We start from the raw sequence: 21921 nt of genomic DNA, 5'->3' as shown, positions 1-21921 counted from the left end.
GGGGAAATGGGAAAAAATGGGGAAAAAATGGGGAAAATGGGGAAAAATGGGGGGAAAATGGGGGAAATATGGGGGGAAAATGGAGGGAAAATGGGGATTTGGGGTTACTGGTTTGGACTGGTTTATACTGGTTTGGGACTGGTTGTTACTGGTTTATACTGGGAGGGGGAAAATGGGGGTAAAATGGAAAAATGGGGAAAAAATGGGGAAAAAATGGGGGAAATATGGGGGAAAATGGGGGGAAAATGGGGGGAAAATGGGGGGAAATGGGAACTGGGGTTACTGGTTTACTGGTTTGGGACTGGGGGTTACTGGTTTATACTGGGAGGACTGGGAGGGGGGAAATGGGGGGAAAATGGGGGGAAAATGGGGGAATTGGGGGGGGTGGGGTCACCTGGGGTCACCTGGGGCACCTGGGGTCACCTGGGGCACGTTTGGGTCACCTGGGGTCACCTGGGGTCACCTGGGGTTATCAGGGCACACCTGGGTCACATTTGGGGTTACCTGGGGTCACCTGGGCACATTTGGGGGCACCTGGGGTCACACTTGGGGGCACCTGGGGTCACCTGGGGGCACCTGGGGTCACCTGGGGCACCTGGGGCACACGTGGGCACATTTGGGTTACCTGGGTGACACCTGGGCACACCTGGGGCACACTTGGGGTTACCTGGGGGTTACCTGGGCACACCTGGGTGTCACCTGTACCCACTTGGGTCACATTTGGGTGTCACCTGTGCCCACCTGGGGCACACCTGGGCACACCTGGGGTTACCTGGGGCACACCTGGGCACACCTGGGTGTCACCTGTGCCCACCTGGGCACACCTGGGTGTCACCTGTGCCCACCTGTGCCCACCCAACCCTCACCTGTGCCCACCTGTGCCCACCTGGGGCACACCTGGGCACACCCGGGTGTCACCTGTGCCCACCTGTACCCACCTGTACCCACTTGGGTCACATTTGGGTGTCACCTGTGCCCACCTGGGGCACACCTGGGTGTCACCTGTGCCCACCTGTGCCCACCTGTGCCCACCTGGGTCACACCTGGGTGTCACCTGGGCCCACCTGGGTGTCACCTGTGCCCACCTGGGCACACCTGGGCACACCTGGGTCACACCTGGGCCCACCTGGGTGTCACCTGTGCCCACCTGTACCCACCTGGGTCACACTTGTGGTTACCTGGGTCACACCTGGGCACACCTGGGTGTCACCTGTGCCCACCTGGGGCACACCCGTGCCCACCTGTGCCCACCTGTACCCACTTGGGCCACACCTGGGCACACCTGGGGCACACCTGTGCCCACCTGGGGCACACCTGGGGCACACCTGGGCACACTTGGGGTTACCTGGGTCACATTTGGGTGTCACCTGTGCCCACCTGGGGCACACCTGGGCACACCTGGGGCACACCTGGGGCACACCTGGGTGTCACCGTGCCCACCTGTGCCCACCTGTACCCACCTGGGTCACACCTGTGCCCACCTGGGGCACACCTGGGCACACCTGGGCACACCTGGGGCACACTCGGGGTTACCCAGGGGTCACCTGGGTCACACCTGGGCACACCTGGGCACACCTGGGTCACATTTGGGTGTCACCTGTGCCCACCTGTACCCACCTGGGTCACACTTGGGGTTACCTGGGGCCCACCTGGGCACACCTGGGGCACACCTGGGCACACCTGGGGCACACCTGGGTGTCACCCGTGCCCACCTGTCGCCCCCCCCGTGTGTCCCAGCATCCAGAACTACACGCCCAAGGTGGGCGAGGCCGCCACCCGCGCCGCCATCCGCCGCGCCTTCCAGGTGTGGGCGTCGGCCGCGCCCGCCCTGCGCTTCCCGGGAGGTTCCCTACGGGGCGGGGCCAGCGGCGGCGGCGGGGGCGTGGCCGACATCATGGTGATGTTCGCCGAGGGTTTCCATGGCGACGCCACGCCCTTTGACGGCCCCGGGGGCTTCCTGGCCCACGCCTACTTCCCGGGGCCCCACATCGGGGGCGACACCCACTTCGATGGGGCGGAGCCATGGACGCACCGCGGGGACGACCTGAGCGGTGAGGGAAAATTGGGGGGAAAAATGGGTGAAAAAATGGGGATTTTAGGGGGAAAAATGGGGAAAATTGGGTGAAAAAATGGGGAAAAAAAAAGGTGAAAATTGGGTGGAAAACAGTGAAAAAATGGGGATTTTAGGGGGAAAAATGGGCGAAAAATGGGGGGAAAATGGGGGAAAAATTGGGTGAAAAATGGGGGGAAATTGGGGGGAAATTGGGTGGAAAACGGTGAGAAAATCGGGATTTTAGGGGAAAAAATGGGGAAAATTGGGCGAAAAATGGGGGGAAAATGGGGGGAAAATGGGGCAAATTGGGTGAAAAAATGGGGAAAATTGGGTGGAAAACGGTGAAAAAATGGGGATTTTAGGGGGAAAAATGGGGATTTTTGGGGGAAAAAATGGAGAAAATTGGGTGTGAAATGGGGGGAAAATGGCGGAAAAATGGGTGAAAAAATGGGGAAAAATGGGGGGGAAATGGGGGAAAAAATGGGGATTTTAGGGGAAAAAATGGGCGAAAATTGGGTGGAAAACGGTGAAAAAATGGGGATTTTTAGGGGAAAAAATGGGGATTTTGGGGGGAAAATGGGGAAAATTGGGTGAAAAATGGGGGGAAAATTGGGTGGGAAATGGGGAAAAATGGGGGAAAATGGGGGGAAAATGGGGGCAAATTGGGTGAAAAACGGGGAAAATTGGGTGGAAAACGGTGAAAAAATGGGGATTTTAGGGGAAAAAATGGGCGAAAAATGGGTGGAAAAACAGTGAAAAAATGGGGATTTTAGGGGAAAAAATGGGGGAAAATGGGGATTATAGAGTGAAAAGATGGGGAAAATTGGGTGAAAAATGGGGGGAAAATTGGGGAAAAATGGGGAAAATGGGGATTATAGGGGGAAAATTGGGTGGGAAAAATGGGGAAAAATGGGTGGGAAACGGGGGAAAATGGGGATTTTAGGTGAAAAATGGGGATTTAGAGCAAAAAACGGGGAAAATTGGGTGTGAAATGGGCTAAAAATGGGTGGAAAATGGGGGAAAACATGGGGAAAATTGGGTGAAAATGGGCGGAAAATGGTGGAAAAAAATGGGGATTTTAGGGGGAAAAAATGGGTGAAAAATGGGGAAAATTGGGTGGAAAATGGGGAAATTGGGGCCCCACATGGGGGGCGACGCCCACTGCGATGGGGCGGAGCCCTGGACGCACCGCGGGGACGACTGAGCGGGGAGAGAAAATTGGGGGGAAATGGGGAAAATTGGGTGAAAAACGGTGAAAAATGGGGATTTTAGGGGGAAAAATGGTGAAAATTGGGTGTGAAAAGGGGGAAAATGGCGGAAAAAATGGGGAAAATTGGGTGGGAAATGGGGGAAAAATGGTGAAAAATTGGGGGAAAAATGGGGAAAAATTCAGCGAAAAATGGGGGGAAATGGGGCAAATTGGGTGAAAAATGGGGAAAAACGGGGAAAATTGGGTGGGAAATGGGGGAAAAATGGGAGAAAATTGGGGGAAATGGGGGAAAAAATGGGGGAAAATTGGGGGGAAAAATGGGGGAAATGGGGAAAAACGGTGAAAAAATGGGGATTTTAGGGGGAAAAATGGTGAAAATTGGGTGGAAAACGGTGAAAAATGGGGATTTTAGGGGGTAAAATGGGGATTTTAGGGGAAAAAATGGGCGAAAAATGGGGGGAAAATGGGGGAAAAAATGGGGAAAATTGGGTGGAAAATGGGGGGAAAATGGGGGAAAAAATGGGGATTTTAGGGGGAAAAAATGGGCGAAAATTGGGTGGAAAACGGTGAAAAAATGGGATTTTAGGGGAAAAATGGGGATTTTGGGGGCAAAAATGGGGAAAATTGGGTGTGAAAAGGGGGGAAAATGGCGGAAAAATGGGTGAAAAATGGGGAAAAATGGGGGGGAAATGGGGGGAAAAATGGGGATTTTAGGGGGAAAATTGGGTGGGGAAAAATGGGGAAAAATTAGGTGAAAAAATGGGCAAAAATTGGGTGGAAAACGGCGGAAAAATGGGGAAAAAATGGGGATTTTAGGTGAAAAAATGGCGAAAATTGGGTGTGAAATGGGGGGAAAATGGCGGAAAAATGGGTGAAAAAATGGGTGAAAAAATGGGGAAAAAATGGGGAAAATTGGGTGAAAAATGGGCAGAAAATGGGGGGGGAAATGGGGGAAAAAATGGGGATTTTAGGCAGGAAAATTGGTTGAAAATTGGTTGAAAAAATGGGGAAAATTGGGTGGAAAATGGGGAAATTGGGGTCCCACATCGGGGGTGACGCCCACTGCGATGGGGCGGAGCCATGGACGCACCGCGGGGACGACCTGAGCAGGGAGAGAAAATTGGGGGGAAAATGGGGATTTTGGGGAAAAAAAAATGAGGAAAATTGGGTGGAAAATGGCGGAAAAATGGGTGAAAAATGGGGGGAAAATGGGGGAAAATTGGGTGAAAAAAACGGGGAAAATTGGGTGCGAAATGGGGGGAAAATGGTGAAAAAATTGGGGGAAAAAATGGGGAAAAATTCAGCGAAAAATGGGAGGAAAATGGGGAAAAAGAGGGGAAAATGGGGCAAATTGGGCGAAAAATGGGGGGAAAATGGGTGAAAAAATGGGGAAAATTGGGTGGAAAACGGTGAAAAAATGGGGATTTTAGGGGGAAAAATGGGGATTTTTGGGGGAAAAAATGGAGAAAATTGGGTGTGAAATGGGGGGAAAATGGCGGAAAAATGGGTGAAAAAATGGGGATTTTAGGGGGAAAATGGGGAAAAAATGGGGATTATAGAGTGAAAAGATGGGGAAAATTGGGTGAAAAATGGGGGAAAAATGGGGATTTTTGGTGGAAAAATGGGCGAAAAATGGGGGAAAAATGGGGGGAAAATGGGGCAAATTGGGTTAAAAAATGGGGAAAATTGGGTTAAAAATGGGGATTTTAGGGGAAAAAATGGGGAAAGTTGGGTGGAAAACGGTGAAAAAATGGGGATTTGAGGTGGGAAAAATTGGGTGAAAAATGGAAGGAAAACAGAAGGGAAAAATAGGGATTTTAGGGGGAAAAAATGGGGAAAATTGGGTGGGAAATTGGGTGGGAAATCGGGGAAAAATGGGCGAGAAAATGGGGGGAAAATGGGGATTTTAGGGTGGAAAATTGGGTGGAAAAATGGGGGAAATTGGGTGGAAAACGGTGGAAAAATGGGGATTTTTCCATGACCTTCCCTGACCCAACCATTGACCATGAAAGGTCCCCATTGACCCAACCTTGACCCAACTTTGACCTTCCATGACCCAACTTTGACCTTCCATGACCTTCCATGACCACCAAGGGTCTCCATTGACCCAACCTTGACTTTTGCCATCTTCCACTGACCTTCCATGACCCAACCTTGACCCAACCTTGACCTTCCATGACCCAACCTTGACCTTGGACATCTTCCATGACCCAACCATGACCCAACCATTGACCATGAAGGATCTCCATTGACCTTCCATGACCCAACCTTGACCTTCCATGACCCAACCATGACCCAACCTTGACTTTTGCCATCTTCCATTGACCTTCCATGACCCAACCGTGACCCAACCATTGACCATGAAGGGTCTCCATTGACCATGAAGGGTCTCCATTGACCTTCCATGACCCAACCTTGACCTTCCATGACCCAACCATGACCCAACCTCGACCCAACCATGACCCAACCATGACCCAACCTTGACCTTCCATGACCCAACCTTGACCCAACCTTGACCTTCCATGACCCAACCATTGACCATGAAGGGTCTCCATTGACCACGAAGGGTCTCCATTGACCTTCCATGACCCAACCGTGACCCAACCATTGACCATGAAGGGTCTCCATTGACCCAACCTTGACCCAACCTTGACCTTCCATGACCTTCCATGACCACCAAGGGTCTCCATTGACCCAACCTTGACCCAACCTTGACCTTCCATGACCTTCCATGACCACCAAGGGTCTCCATTGACCCAACCTTGACTTTTGCCATCTTCCACTGACCTTCCATGACCCAACCTTGACCCAACCTTGACCTTCCATGACCCAACCATTGACCTTGGACATCTTCCATGACCTCCCATGACCCAACCATTGACCATGAAGGGTTTCCAATGACCTTCCATGACCCAACCTTGACCATAAAGGGTCCCCATTGACCCAACCTCGACCTTCCATGACCCAACCATTGACCTTGGACATCTTCCCTTGACCTTCCATGACCCAACCATTGACCATGAAGGGTCTCCATTGACCTTCCATGACCCAACCATTGACCCAACCTTGACTTTTGCCATCTTCCATTGACCTTCCATGACCCAACCTTGACCCAACCATTGACCATGAAGGGTCCCCATTGACCCAACCTTGACCTTCCATGACCTTCCATGACCACCAAGGGTCTCCATTGACCCAACCTTGACTTTTGGCATCTTCCATTGACCTTCCATGACCCAACCATGACCCAACCTTGACCTTCCATGACCTCCCATGACCCAACCATTGACCATGAAGGGTCCCCATTGACCTTCCATGACCTTCCATGACCCAACCATTGACCTTGGACATCTTCCCTTGACCTTCCATGACCCAACCTTGACCTTCCATGACCCAACCATTGACCTTGGACATCTTCCATTGACCTTCCATGACCCAACCTTGACTTTCCATGACCTTCCATGACCCAACCATTGACCTTGAGGAGTTTCCATTGACCCAACCTCAACCTTGGACATCTTCCATTGACCTCCCATGACCCAACCATGACCTCCATGACCTCCCATGACCCAACCATGACCCAACCATGACCTCCCACGCCCCTCCCCCGGGCAGGGAACGACCTTTTCCTGGTGGCCGTGCACGAGCTGGGCCACGCCCTGGGCCTGGAACATTCCAGCGACCCCTCGGCCATCATGGCGCCCTTCTACCAATGGATGGACACCGAGGCCTTCGAGCTGCCCGACGATGACCGGCGCGGCATCCAGCAGCTCTACGGTGAGTTTGGGGAGATTTGGGGCAAAATCGGTCAAAAAATCGGCTCGGAATCGGCCAAAAATTTGCCCAAGCGGCAGCAAAAAAATCGGCTGAAAATGGGCGGGAATTGGAGCGAAAAATTGCACCAAAATCGACTGAAAATCGCACTAAAAATTGGAGGAAGATTGGAGCAAAATCAGGCCAAAAAATGGCTCGAAAGGAAGAAAAAAATTGCCCCAAAATTGTTCCAGAATCAGCCGAATATTGGCTCAAATTGCACCAAAAATTGGAGCAAGATCAGCTCAAAATCACACTGAGAATTGGAGAAAAAATGGTGAAAATTTGGCTAAAAATCACACTGAAAATTGGAGAAAAATTGGTCAAAATTTGGCTAAAAATCAGTTCAAAACTGGCTCAAAACTGCACTGAAAATTGGACCAAAATTGGCCAAAACTTGACCCAAAATTGGCCAAAAATTGGCTCCAAATCAATGCGAAATTGGCTAAAAATTGGGTCAAAAATCAAAGTGAAATTGGCTAAAAATTGGGTCAAATTGGCCAAAATCCACCCCCCAATGTTCCCCCAAATCCTTCCAAAATCCCCCAAAATTTCCCCCCCAAATCCCCCAAATTTCCCAAAAAAATCCCCCAAAATGCCCCAAATCTCCCCAAATTTCCCTCAAAATTCCAATTTTTTCCCACAATTTCCACCAAGTTCCTACAAATTCCCTAAAACATTCCCCAAAAATTCCCCCCAAAAATCCCCAAGTTCCCCAAAATTCCCCAAATTTTCACCAATTTATCCCCAAAATTCCCAAAAAATCTCCCCCAAATTTCTGCAAATTTATCCCCAAAATTCCCACAAATTTACCCCCAAAATCCCCCCCAAAAAAACCCAAAAATTCCCAAAAAATCCCCAAAATTTGGATTTTTAATTTAATTTTTTTTCCCCTCAGGCTCCTCCTCCAACCCCTCCCCCCGCCCCTCCCCCACCCCTCGCTCCCCTCCCCTCCCCCCCCCGGGCCCCCCCTACGGGCCCCGGATCTGCGACGGCGACTTTGACACCGTGGCCATGCTCCGGGGGGAGATGTTCGTCTTCAAGGTGGGAATTTTGGGGGGAGTTTGGGAAAATTTGGGAAAATTTCTGGGGTTTTTGTGGATTTTTTTTAGGATTTTTTCCGATTTTTTCCCGATTTTTTTTTTGTGACCTTCCAGGACCTTGCAATGCAATGTATAGGGAGGTCCTTGAGAGGTTTTTTTTGGAAAATTGTTGGGAATTCTTTTTGGAAATTTTTTGGGGTGAATTTGGGAAAATTTGGGAAAATTTCTGGGATTTTTGTGGATTTTTGGGGGGATTTTTTCCGATTTTTTTCCGATTTTTTTTTTTTTTTTGTGACCTTCCAGGACCTTTCAAGCCATTGTATAGGGAGATACTTGAGAGAGGTTTTTTTTGAAAATTGTTGGGAATTTTTTTTGCAAATTTTTTGGGGTGAATTTGGGAAAATTTAGGAAAATTTCTGGGATTTTTGTGGAATTTTTGGGCGTTTTTTTCCGATTTTTTTTTTCTTTTTTTTTGTGACCTTCCAGGACCTTTCAAGCCATTGTATAGGGAGATACTTGAGAGAGGTTTTTTTTGAAAATTGTTGGGAATTTTTTTTGCAAATTTTTTGGGGTGAATTTGGGAAAATTTAGGAAAATTTCTGGGATTTTTGTGGAATTTTTGGGCATTTTTTTCCGATTTTTTTTTTTTTCGATTTTTTTGGTGACCTTCCAGGACCTTGCAAGCCATTGTATAGGGAGATACTTGAGAGAGGGTTTTTTGAAAATTGTTGGGAATTTTTTTTGAAATTTTTTGGGGTGAATTTGGGAAAATTTAGGACAATTTCTGGGATTTTTTGTGGAATTTTTTGGGGGATTTTTTCCGATTTTGTTTCGATTTTTCTTTCGATTTTTTTGTGACCTTCCAGGACCTTTCAAGCCATTGTATAGGGAGATACTTGAGAGAGGTTTTTTTGAAAATTGTTGGGACTTTTTTTTTGGAAATTTTTTGGGGTGAATTTCGGAAAATTTAGGAAAATTTCTGGAATTTTTGTGGGATTTTTTGGGGATTTTTTCCGATTTTTTTTTTTCGATTTTTTGGTGACCTTCCAGGACCTTTCAAGCCATTGTATAGGGAGATACTTGAGAGAGGTTTTTTTGAAAATTGTTGGGAATTTTTTTTGGAAATTTTTTGGGGTGAATTTGGGAAAATTTAGGACAATTTCTGGAATTTTTGTGGGATTTTTTGGGGATTTTTTTCCGATTTTGTTTCGGGTTTTCTCGATTTTTTTTTAGATTTTTTTGTGACCTTCCAGGACCTTGCAATGCCTTCACAGTTTTCCCCCATTTTTTTCACCGTTTTTCTCCATTTTTTCACCGATTTTCCCCGTTTTTTCACCGTTTTTCCCCATTTTTCCCCCATTTTTTCCCATTTCCCCCCCTTTTTCCCCTCAGGAGCGCTGGTTCTGGCGGCTCCGGGCGGGCCAGGTCATGCCCGGGTACCCCCTCCCCATCGGCCAATTCTGGGCCGGGCTCCCCCCGAGCATCGACGCCGCCTACGAGAGGAGCGACGGCAAATTCGTCTTCTTCAAAGGTTTTTGGGGCAAATTCGGGCGATTTTGGGGTTTTTTGGGATTTATGGGACTTTTATAGGGGATTTACGGGGTTTTATTGGGATTTTATTGGGGATTATTGGGGTTTAATTGGATTAAATTGGGATTTTATTGGGATTTAATTCGATTTTTTGGGGATTTTTTGGGATTTATTTGGGATTTTATAGGGGATTCTTGGGGTTTTATTGGGTTTTATTGGGGTTTAATTGGGGTTTAATTGGGATTTATTGGGATTTAATTGGGATTCAATTGGATTTCATTGGGGTTTAATTGGATTTAATTGGGATTTTATTGGTGCTTTATTGGGATTCAATTGGGGTTTAATTGGGATTTTATTGGGATTTCATAGGGGATTCTTGGGTTTTTTGGGGTTTTATTGGGGTTTAATTGGATTTTATTGGGATTTAATTGGGATTTAATTCAATTTTATTGGGATTTTTTGGGGTTTAATTGGATTTAATTGGGATTTAATTGGAATTTAATTCCATTTTATTGGGATTTAATTGGGATTTTTTTGGGATTTATTTGTGATTTCATAGGGGATTCTTGGGGTTTTTTGGGGTTTTATTGGGATATAATTGGGATTTAATTCAATTTTATTGGGATTTATTTGGGGCTTTATAGGGGTTTTATTGGGATTTAATTGGGATTTTATTGGGGTTTATTGGGGTTTATTGGGGTTTAATTGGATTTAATTGAGATTTTATAGGGGATTCTTGGGGTTTTATTGGGGTTTAATTGGATTTATTTGGGATTTTATTGGATTTAATTGGGATTTAATTGGATTTTATTTGGGATTTAAATTAATTTTAATTTGATTTGAATTTCTGGGTGATTCTGAATGAATTTTGGGGTGAAATTTTGGGTGATTTTATGGTGAATTTTGAGTGATTTTGGGTGAATTTTGGGCTGAATTTTTTTGTGGTTTTGGGTGATTTTGGGCTGAATTTTTGGTGATTTTGGGCTGAATTTTGGGGCATTTTGGGCAAATCTTGAAGTGAATTTTTGGGTGATTTTGGGGTGAATTTGGGCTGAATTTTGGGCAAATTTTGAGGTGAATTTTGGGCAAATTTTGAGGCAAATTTAGGCTGATTCTGGGTGAATTTTGGGGTAAATTTTGGATGATTTTGGGCAAATCTCGGGGTGAATTTTTGGGCGGTTCTGTCTGAATTTTGAGCTGAATTTTGGGCGATTTTGGGGTGAATTTTGGGCCATTTTGAGCCAATCTTGGGTTGATTTTTTTCGTGTTTCTGGAGTAATTTTGGGCTGAATTTTGGGTGAATTTTTGGCAAATTTTGGGCAAATTTCAGGGTGAATTTGGGGTGATTTTGGTGAAATTTTGAGCTGAATTTTGGGCGATTTTGGGGTGAATTTTGAGTGATTTTGGGGTGAATTTTTGGATGATTTTGGGCAAATCTTGAAGTGAATTTTTGGGTGATTTTGGGGTGAATTTGGGGCTGAATTTTGGGCAAATTTTGAGGTGAATTTGGGGTGAATTTTGGGTGATTTTGTGGTGAATTTTGGGCAAATTTTTCGTTCATTTCAGGGTTAATTTTGGGCAAATCTTGGTGAATTTTGGGCTGAATTTTGGGGCATTTTGGGCAAATCTTGAAGTGAATTTTTGGGTGGATCTGGGCGAATTTGGGGCTGAATTTTTTGGTGGTTTTGGATGAATTTTGGGGTGGATTTTGGGCGATTTTGTGGTGAATTTTGGGCAAATTTTTCGTTCATTTCAGGGTTAATTTTGGGCAAATCTTGGCTGAATTTTGGGTGATTTTATGGTGAATTTTGAGTGATTTTGGGTGAATATTGGGCTTAATTTTTTAGTGGTTTTGGATGAATTTTGGGCTGAATTTTAGCCGATTTTGTGGTGAATTTTGGGCAAATTTTTTGGTTCATTTCAGGGTTAATTTTGGGCAAATCTTGGCTGAATTTTGGGTGATTTTGTGGTGAATTTTGGGGCATTTTGGGCAAATCTTGAGGTGAATTTTTGGGTGGTTCTGGGTGAATTTTGGGCTGAATTTTGGGCAAATTTTGAGGTGAATTTTGGGGTGAATTTTGAGGCAAATTTAGGCTGATTCTCAGTGAATTTGGGGTAAATCTTTGGGTGAATTTTGGGCTTAATTTTTTGGTGGTTTTGGGTGAATTTTGGGGTGAATTTGTGGTGAATCTTGGGCAAATCTCGGCTGAATTTTGGGTGATTTTGTGGTGAATTTTGGGGCATTTTGGGCAAATCTTGAAGTGAATTTTTGGGTGGAGCTGGGTGAATTTTGGGCTGAATTTTGGGCAAATTTTGAGGCAAATTTAGGCTGATTCTGGGTGAATTTTGGGGTGAATTTTTGGATGATTTTGGGCAAATCTCGGGGTGAATTTTTGGGCGACTCTGGGTGACTTTTGAGCTGAATTTTGGGCAAATTTTGAGGTGAATTTTGAGTTATTTTTGGGCTTAATTTTTTGGTGGTTTTGATGAATTTTGTGGTGAATTTTGGGCAAATTTTTGGTCCATTTCAGGGTTCATTTCGGTCAAATCTCGGCTGAATTTTGGGCGATTTCGGGGCGAATTTTGGGCTGAATTTCCCCATATTTTGGACAAATTTCATTGCACCTCTGGGCCTATTCTGACCATTCTTTTTTTGCCGTTTTTGCCTGATTTTGGCCGTTTTCCCCCCATTCCAGGCTCCCGGCACTGGGTGTTCGACGAGGGCGTTTTGGCCCCCGGGTACCCCCGGCCTCTGTCCGAGCTGGGCCGGGGGGTCCCGAGCGACCGCTTGGACGCCGCCCTGCTCTGGCTGCCCAGTGGCAACACCTACCTCTTCCGGGGTGACAAGTGCGTCCAGGCCACCTTCCAGAACATTCTGAGACCTCCCGGGACCTTCCAGAAATTTCTGGGATTTTTGGGGATTTTTTTAGCGATTTTTTCCTGGACTTTTGGGGCTTTTTATGCAGCTTGCAGGACCTGGCTGGGTTACTTTTGGGCTATTTCAGGCTCTTTCTGCACCTTTCAGGACCTTTCTGCACCTTTCAGAACTTTCTCTGAACCTTCCAGGACCTTCTGGGATCTCTCAGGAATTTCCGGGAATTTTCTGGGATTTTTTTCCTGGACTTTTGGGGCTTTTTATGCAGCTTTCAGGACCTGTCTTGGACATTTCTGGGCCATTTCTGCGCTTTTTAAAAATTTCTGGGCCTCTTCTGTACCTTCCAGGATCTTCTCTGAACCTTTCAGGACCTTTTAGGATTTTCTGGAAATTTTGAGATTTTTTGGGATTTTTTTCCCTGGACTTTTAGGACTTTTTACGTATCTTTCAGGACCTTTCTGGGCTTTTTGTGGGACGTTTCTGGGCATTTTTGGGGACCTTTCAGGACCTTTTATTCACCTTCCAGAACCTTCTGAAACCTTTGGGACCTCTCTGGAATTTCGGGGAATTTTTGGGATTTTTTTGGGATTTTTTTTCTTGGAATTTTGGGGCTTTCTATGCATCTTTCAGGACCCTTTTTTGCTACATTTCTGGGCATTTTGGGACCTTTTAGGATCTTTTATTCACCTCCCGGAACCTTCTGGGACCTTCTGGAACCTTTTGGGACCTCTCTGGAATTTTTGGGATTTTTTGGGATTTTTTTCTTGGAATTTTGGGGCTTTCTATGCATCTTTCAGGACCTGTCTGGGCTCTTTTTTGCTACATTTCTGGGCTCTTTTTTGGGACCTTTTAGGATCTTTTATTCACCTTCCAGGACTTTCTCTGAGCCTTCCAGGACCTTTCAGGAATTTCTGGGATTTTTTGGGATTTTTTTGGGGATTTTTTGGGATTTTTTTCTCCGGACTTTTGGGGCTTTTTATGTATCTATCAGGACCTGCCTGGGCTCTTTCTGGGACGTTTCTGGGCTTTTTTGGGACCTTTTAGGATCTTTTATCCACCTTCCAGGACTTTCTCTGAGCCTTCTACGACATTTCAGGAATTCTGGGATTTTTGGGGGATTTTTGGGGATTTTTTCCTCCGGACTTTTGGGGCTTTTTATGTATCTATCAGGACCTGCCTGGGCTCTTTCTGGGACGTTTCTGGGCTTTTTTGGGACCTTTCAGGATCTTTTATTCACCTTCCAGGACCTTCTGGGACCTTTCAGGAATTTCTGGGATTTTTTGGGGATTTTTTGGGATTTTTTTGGGATTTTTTCCTCCGGACTTTCGGGGCTTTTTATGCATCTTTCAGGACCTGCCTGGGCTCTTTCTGGGACGTTTCTGGGCCTTTCCCGGAGCTTTTCTCAACCTTTTAGGACCTTCTGGGGCCTCTCAAACCCCCCAAATTTCCCAAATCTCCCCGAATTCACCCCAAATTCCGTTTTCCCACCCTCCTCCCCAGGTATTACCGGTTCAACGAGGCCCTGGGGGCCGTGGACCCCGAGTACCCCAAAAGCATCGAGGTCTGGGGGATCCCCCCGGGCCCCCGCGGGGCCTTCATGGGCTCCGACGATGGTGAGACCCCAAAATCCCCAAAAATTCACCCCCCCTAAAAAAATATTCCCTCAAAAAATTCCCTTTAAAAATTCCCTCAAAAAATTGCCTAAAAAAACCCCAAAAAATCCCTAAAAAATTACCTCAAAAAAAAACCCTCAAAAAATTCCCTCAAAATTCCCTCAAAAAATTCCCTCAAAAAATCCCCAAAAAAATCCCTCAAAAAATTCCCTTTAAAAATTCCCTCAAAATTCCCTCAAAAAATTCCCTCAAAAAATCCCCAAAAAAATCCCTCAAAAAATTCCCTTTAAAAATTCCCTCAAAAAATTCCCTTTAAAAATTCCCTTTAAAAATTCCCTCAAAAAAAAATCCCCTCAAAAAATTCACTCAAAAAATCCCCTCAAAAAATTCACTCACAAAATTCCCTAAAAAAATTCCCTCAAAAAATCCCCTCAAAAAAACTCCCTCAAAAAATTCCCTCAAAAAAATTCCCTTTAAAAATTCCTCCAAAAAAATCCCCAAAAAATTCACCCCAAAAATCCCCCCCTAAAAAAAAACCCAAAAAAATCCCCTCAAAAAAATCCCCAAAAAAAATCCCAAAAAATTCCCTCAAAAAAATCCCCTCAAAAAATTCCCTCAAAAAACTCCCTCAAAAAATTCCCTCAAAAAAATTCCTTCAAAAAATTCCCTCAAAAAATTCCCTAAAAAAAACCCCAAAAAATCCCCAAAAAAATTCCCTCAAAAAGTTCCCTTTAAAAAATCCCCTCAAAAAATCCCCCCCAAAAAATCCCAAAAAATTCCCCAAAAAAATCCCCTCAAAAAATTCCCTCAAAAAATTCTCTCAAAAAATCCCCTCAAAAAATTCCCTCATAAAATTTCCTAAAAAAATCCCCTCAAAAAATCCCCAAAAAAAAAATCCCAAAAAATTCCCCAAAAATTCCCCAAAAAATTCCCTCAAAAAATTCCCTTTAAAAAATTCCCTCCCAGTCCCTCCCAGTATAAACCAGTAGCTCCCAGTTCCCTTCCTGTTTCCCCAAACCCCCTCCCAGTTCCCTCCCAGTCCCTCCCAGTATAAACCAGTAACTCCCAGTTCCCTCCCAGTAATCCCAAATCCCTTCCCAGTCCCTCCCAGTTTGATCCCAGTAACCCTAAACTCCATCCCAGTATAAACCAGTAATCCCCAAACCCCCTCCCAGTTCCCTCCCAGTTTGATTCAACTCCCTCCCAGTCCCTCCCAGTACAAACCAGTAACACCCAAACCCCCTCCCAGTTTGATCCCAGTCCCTCCCAGTAACCCCCAAACCCCTTCCCAGTCCCTTCCAGTCCATCCCAGTCCTTCCCAGTTTGATCCCAGTCCCTCCCAGTCCCTCCCAGTAACCCCCAAACCCCTCCCAGTACAAACCAGTAACCCCCAAACCCCTCCCAGTCCCTCCCAGTTTGATCCCAGTAAGCCTGAACTCCCTCCCAGTCCCTCCCAGTATAAACCAGTAACCCCCAAACTCCCTCCCAGTCCCTCCCAGTACAAACCAGTCCCTCCCAGTTTGATCCCAGTCCCTCCCAGTCCCTCCCAGTCCCTCCCAGTTCTTCCCAGTTTGATCCCAGTCCCTCCCAGTTCTTCCCAGTTTGATCCCAGTCCCTCCCAGTTTGATCCCAGTCCCTCCCAGTCCCTCCCAGTTTGATCCCAGTCCCTCCCAGTCCCTCCCAGTCCCTCCCAGTTTGATCCCAGTCTCTCCCAGTCCCTCCCAGTCCCTCCCAGTCCCTCCCAGTCCCTCCCAGTTTGATCCCAGTCCCTCCCAGTCCCTCCCAGTCCCTCCCAGTTCTTCCCAGTTTGATCCCAGTCCCTCCCAGTTTGATCCCAGTCTCTCCCAGTCCCTCCCAGTCCCTCCCAGTTTGATCCCAGTCCCTCCCAGTCCCTCCCAGTTTGATCCCAGTCCCTCCCAGTCCCTCCCAGTTTGATCCCAGTCCCTCCCAGTCCCTCCCAGTTTGATCCCAGTCCCTCCCAGTCCCTCCCAGTCCCTCCCAGTCCATCCCAGTCTCCCCATTCCAGCCTTCACCTATTTCTACCGCTCCCACCTCTACTGGAAATTCGACAACTCCGCCCTGCGGGTGCTGCCCGGCTACCCCAAATCCGCGCTCCGTGATTGGCTGGGCTGCCCCGCCCAGGCCCCGCCCACCCGCTCGCCCGACACCGAGGTCATCGTCATCGCCGTGGGGGCGGGGCCCGGCGCCTGGGCGGGGCCGATGGCGCTGGTGGGCGTGGCCGCGGTCGTGGGGGGCGTGGCCTTGTTCTGGCGGCGGCGGGGCGGGGCCCACGCGCACCTGAGGCGGTGCCAGAGGTCGCTGCTGCCCAGGGTGTAGCCACGCCCACTTCCTGGGGACACGCCCACGTCGCGAGGACACGCCCATTGACTCAGACACGCCCACTTTGCATGGACACGCCCATTTACTCGGACACGCCCACTTTGCATAGACACGCCCATTTCCTCGGACACGCCCATTGACTGGGACACGCCCACTTTGCATGGACATGCCCATTGACTCGGACACACCCACTTTGTATGGACACGCCCATTGACTCGGACACACCCACTTTGCATGGACATGCCCATTGACTCAGACACGCCCACTTTGCATAGACACGCCCATTGACTCGGACATGCCCACTTTGCATGGACACGCCCATTGACTCAGACCAGCCCAATTTGCATGGACACACCCACTTCGGTCAGACGCGCCCCCTTTGAATGGACACCCCCATTGACTTGGACATGCCCACTTTGCACGGACACGCCCATTGACTTGGACACGCCCATTGAGTCAGACACGCCCACTTTGCATGGACACGCCCATTGACTCAGACCTTCCCAATTTGCATGGACACACCCACTTCGGTCAGACACGCCCACTTTGAATGGACACCCCCATTGACTTGGACATGCCCACTTTGCATGGACACGCCCATTGACTCAGACACGCCCACTTTACAAGGCCACTCCCACTTTATGTAAACACGCCCACTACTCACCTGGACACGCCCCCAAATTTACCTGGACACGCCCACTTAAAATGGCCACACCCACCTGACTTAAATGGACACGCCCACCTGACACACCTGGACACGCCCACTTTGGATGGAGTCCCCTCTTTTTGTGAGGCCACGCCTCTCTGATTTAGCGGGACACACCCACTTTGCATGGACACGCCCACCTGACTCACCTGGACATGCCCCTTATTCTCTTGACCACGCCCATTTTACTTGGACACGCCCCTTGATTCACCTGAACGTGCCCACTTTGCATGGCCACGCCCTTGACTTACCTAGCCACGCCCACACAGCCTTTAAGGTCATCTGGCCACGCCCACTCCCTGGGACAGGTGAGCCAGACTCACCTGGCCACGCCCCCAGACTCTCCCGACCACGCCCCTTTTGCAGACCACGCCCTCGGACTCACCAGGACCCTTCCACCACCAAAGCCACGCCCCCCTCTGCAAGGCCACGCCCATCTCACCTTTGGCCCCGCCTCTTTTCCCATTCATGGTGCTGCGGGCCGGGCCCCGCCCCCTTCCCCCAGCAGCCGATTGGCCGAGGGGAGCGGGGTTATGCAAATGAAAGGGGCGGGGTTTGCAGGGGGTGGTTTTTTTTTTGTTTTGTATTATTTTAAATTCTTTTTTTTTTGTTTGTTTTTCGGGAATTTTTGGGGGGGGAAATTTTGGGAATTTTTGGGGGTTTTTGGTTCCCGGGGGTTGGGGGAGGGGCGGGTCCCCCTCCCCCCCCCTTGAAAAAAATCCCAAAAATTTTCCCGCGGGACGGGAGGGGGAGGGGGGGAGGGAGGGGCCAGCCCAGGCCCCGCCCCCGGGGAAAGGGTGGGGGGGAGGGGGGAATGGGAGGGTCATGAATAATTCATGAGGAATTAATGAATTATTAATGAGCGGCGCGTAATTAATAAAGGAGAGAAAGGAAATGGTGCGGACTGGTTTGAACTGGGATGAACTGGGAGGGAACTGGGAGTTTATGTCGCCCCCTCAGATGCACATCTCGAATCTCATTAGCATAAATTTGCATATGTAAATTATTTGGGCGTGGTCAGGCGCACGCCCCGGCCCCTCCCAGTACAAACCAGCGGCCCCCAGTCCCAATTAGCATTCACGCGTCCGATTTTATTTCGCGTCTAATTTGCATAAACCTGCGCATTAATGAGGTGGGCGTGGCCAGAGGCACATCCAGGCCCTTCCCAGTCCATCCCAGTCCATCCCAGTTCCCTCATCCCCACCCCAAACCTCGCCCCGGTTGCGCCACCGCCAAACGCGTCACTGCCAAATAGTGACCCATAGCCCAGCCCTGGGGCGAGGCCTTGCCAAATAGTGAGCCAAGCCCTGCCCTGGAGCAGGGGGGGAGGGGAGGGGTGGGGAGTTGCCAAATAGTGACTCAGGGATTGCCAAATAGTGACCCCACGGGGACTTGCCACATAGTGAGCCGTTGAGTCGTCCCATAGAGAACCCCTGCCATAAAGTGATCCTCGCTCCCTTTGCCACATAGTGAGCCATTGGTTTACCTATAGAGACCCCCTGCCACATAGTGATCCATTGAATTAACTATAGGGACCCCCTGCCACATAGTGAGCAATTGAATTACCCATAGGGACCCCCCTGCCACATAGTGAGCCATTGAATTACCCATAGGGACCCCCCTGCCACATCGTGAGCCATTGAATTACCCATAGGGACCCCCCTGCCACATCGTGAGCCATTGAATTACCCATAGGGACCCCCTGCCACATAGTGAGCCATTGATTTACCCATAGGGACCACCCTGCCACATTGTGAGCCATTGATTTACCCATAGGGACCCCCTGCCACACAGTGAGCCATTGAATTACCCATAGGGATCCCCCTGCCACATAGTGAGCCATTGAAATACCTATAGGGACCCCCTGCCACATAGTGAGCCATTGATTTACCCATAGGGACCCCTTGCCACATAGTGAGCTATTGGTGTACCTATAGAGACTCCTCCTGCCACATAGTGAGCCATTGATTTACCCATAGGGACCCCTTGCCACATAGTGAGCAATTCAATTACCCATAGGGACCCCCTGCCACATTGTGAGCCATTGATTTAGCCTATAGGGATCCCCCTGCCAAATACTGAGCCAAAGCCCATATGAAACCGGACCCCCCTGCCACATAGTGATCCATAAAAACCCCCATAGACCCCTCCCTGCCAAATTTTGAGCCGAGGACCCTATAGACCCCCCCCCCGTCACATAGTGAGCCATTGAATTACCCATAGGGACCCCTCTGCCACATAGTGAGCCGACACTCCCCCTGCCACATAGTGAGCCATTGATTTACCCATAGGAACCCCCCTGCCACATAGTGAGCCATTGATTCAGCCCACAGCGACCGCCCCCGCCACAAAGTGGGCTGTACTGGTTTGTACTGGGAGGCTCTGGGGCCCGCTGGGAACGACCTTTGGGGTCACTGGTTTATACTGGTTTATACTGGGGGAGGGCTCAGGAAGCTCTGGGAATGATTTCGGCAGTACTGGTTTATACTGGGAGGCTCCGGGACCCGCTGGGAACGACCTTTGGGGTCACTGGTTTATACTGGTTTATACTGGTTTATACTGGTTTATACTGGGGGAGGGCTCAGGAAGCTCTGGGAATGATTTCGGCAGTACTGGTTTATACTGGGAGGCTCCGGGACCCGCTGGGAACGACCTTTGGGGTCACTGGTTTATACTGGTTTATACTGGGAGGGTGCTCAGGACACTCCGGGGCCCACTGGGAACCATTCTGGCTCGTCCCGCGCTTACTGGTTTGTACTGGGAGAGGTTCCGGCGGGGTGCCACATAGTGAGCCACTACCCCGCCCCATAGAGCCCCTCCTGCCAAATAGTGATCCCATGAGGCGCGGGGGCGGGGCCTGGGCTGGCCACACCCTTTCCTTCGCTGGCCACGCCCCTTTCCCCCGCTCCGCCGGCACTGGGAGTTACTGGGAGCTACTGGGAGCCCCCGAGGAGGTACTGGGAGCACTGGGAGGGCGAACTGGGCAAACTGGGAGCGCTGGGAGGGCGAACTGGGCAAACTGGGAGCGCTGGGAGGGCGAACTGGGCAAACTGGGAGGGCGGACTGGGCAAACTGGGAGCGCTGGGAGGGCGAACTGGGCAAACTGGGAGCACTGGGAGCATTGGGAGGGCAAACTGGGAGCGCTGGGAGGGGCAATTGGGGTGACTGGGAGCACTGGGAAGGGGTTACTGGGCAAACTGGGAGCACTGGGAGGGGATACTGGGCAAACTGGGATGACTGGGAAGGGGATACTGGTCAAACTGGGAGGACTGGGGGGTTACTGGGAGCACAGGGAGGGGGTTAGTGGGCAAACTGGGAGCACTGGGAGCACTGGGAAGAGGTTACTGGGCAAACTGGGAGCACTGGGAGGGGTTACTGGGAGCACTGGGGCGTTACTGGGAGCACTGGGAAGGGGTAACTGGGCAAACTGGGAGGACTGGGAGGACTGGGGGGTTACTGGGAGCACTGGGAAAGGGTTACTGGGCAAACTGGGAGGGACTGGGAGGGGTCACTGGGGCTGCCGGAAACGGGAACTGGGAGCACTGGGAGCACTGGGAGGGGTCACTGGGCAAACTGGGAGCACTGGGAGGGGTTACTGGGCAAACTGGGAGCACTGGGAGGGGTTACTGGGAGTTCGGGGGGGGGTTACTGGGCAAACTGGGAGCACTGGGAGGGGTCACTGGGCAAACTGGGAGGGGTCACTGGGCAAACTGGGAGAACTGGTCTGGCGGGGGAGGAGCTGCTGGGACAGGCCCGGCCCGGGGGGGACTGGGAGGGACTGGGATCAAACTGGGAGGGACTGGGAGGGACTGGGAGCGGCTTCCGGGTTGAACTGGGAGCACTGGGAGCGGTTACTGGTTCGTACTGGGAGCCTGAAAGGGGTTACTGGGGGGTTACTGGTTCATACTGGGATGGACTGGGCCATACTGGGAGCACTGGGAGGGGGTACTGGGGGCTACTGGTTCATACTGGGAACACTGGGAGGGGTTACTGGTTCATACTGGGAGCACTGGGAGGGGGTACTGGTTCATACTGGGAGGACTGGACCTTACTGGGAGCACTGGGAGCGGTTACTGGGGGTTACTGGTTCATACTGGGAACGACTGGTTCATACTGGGAGCACTGGGAGGGGGTTACTGGTTCATACTGGGATGGACTGGACCATACTGGGAGCACTGGGAGCGGTTACTGGTTCGTACTGGGAGGCTGAAAGGGGTTACTGGGGGTTACTGGTTCATACTGGGATGGACTGGGCCTTACTGGGAGCACTGGGAGCGGTTACTGGGGGTTACTGGTTGATACTGGGAACACTGGGAGCCGTTACTGGTTCATACTGGGATGGACTGGGCCATACTGGGAGCACTGGGAGGGGTTACTGGGGGTTACTGGTTCATACTGGGAGCACTGGGAGGGGTTACTGGGGGCTACTGGTTCATACTGGGAACACTGGGAGGGGTTACTGGTTCATACTGGGAGCACTGGGAACCGTTACTGGTCCATACTGGGAGCACTGGGAGGGGTTACTGGGATGGACTGGTCCATACTGGTCCATACTGGTCTATAATGGTCAATGGACCTTTTACTGGTTTATACTGGTTCCTACTGGTTTTTACTTGTTTTTACAACATATACTGGTCCATACTGGTTTATACTGGTTTATACTGGTTTGTAGCAATTCATAATGGTCCATACTGGTTTATACTGGTCTCTAACACCTAACCTTATACTGGTTTATACT

At 49.4% G+C, this 21921-nt stretch overlaps 1 protein-coding gene across 1 annotated transcript; it reads left to right on the top strand.

Moving 5' to 3' along the window:
* Positions 1 to 1772: 1772 nt before the first annotated feature.
* LOC136570814 (matrix metalloproteinase-14-like) lies at positions 1773 to 17777 on the top strand. The gene is made up of 7 exons (XM_066571214.1): positions 1773 to 2051; positions 6879 to 7040; positions 7975 to 8120; positions 9512 to 9650; positions 12346 to 12496; positions 14025 to 14137; positions 16164 to 17777. The coding sequence occupies exons 1-7, from the start codon at positions 1895 to 1897 to the stop codon at positions 16472 to 16474; spliced, it is 1179 nt and encodes a 392-aa protein (XP_066427311.1). The 5' UTR covers positions 1773 to 1894; the 3' UTR covers positions 16475 to 17777.
* The last annotated feature ends 4144 nt before the right edge of the window (positions 17778 to 21921 follow it).

The sequence above is a fragment of the Molothrus aeneus genome, unplaced genomic scaffold (genome assembly GCF_037042795.1).
Source record: "Molothrus aeneus isolate 106 unplaced genomic scaffold, BPBGC_Maene_1.0 scaffold_393, whole genome shotgun sequence".
Classification (NCBI taxonomy): Eukaryota; Metazoa; Chordata; class Aves; order Passeriformes; family Icteridae; genus Molothrus; species Molothrus aeneus.
Note: the sequence above shows the minus strand (reverse complement) of the source record. Positions and strands in the feature narration are given on the sequence as shown.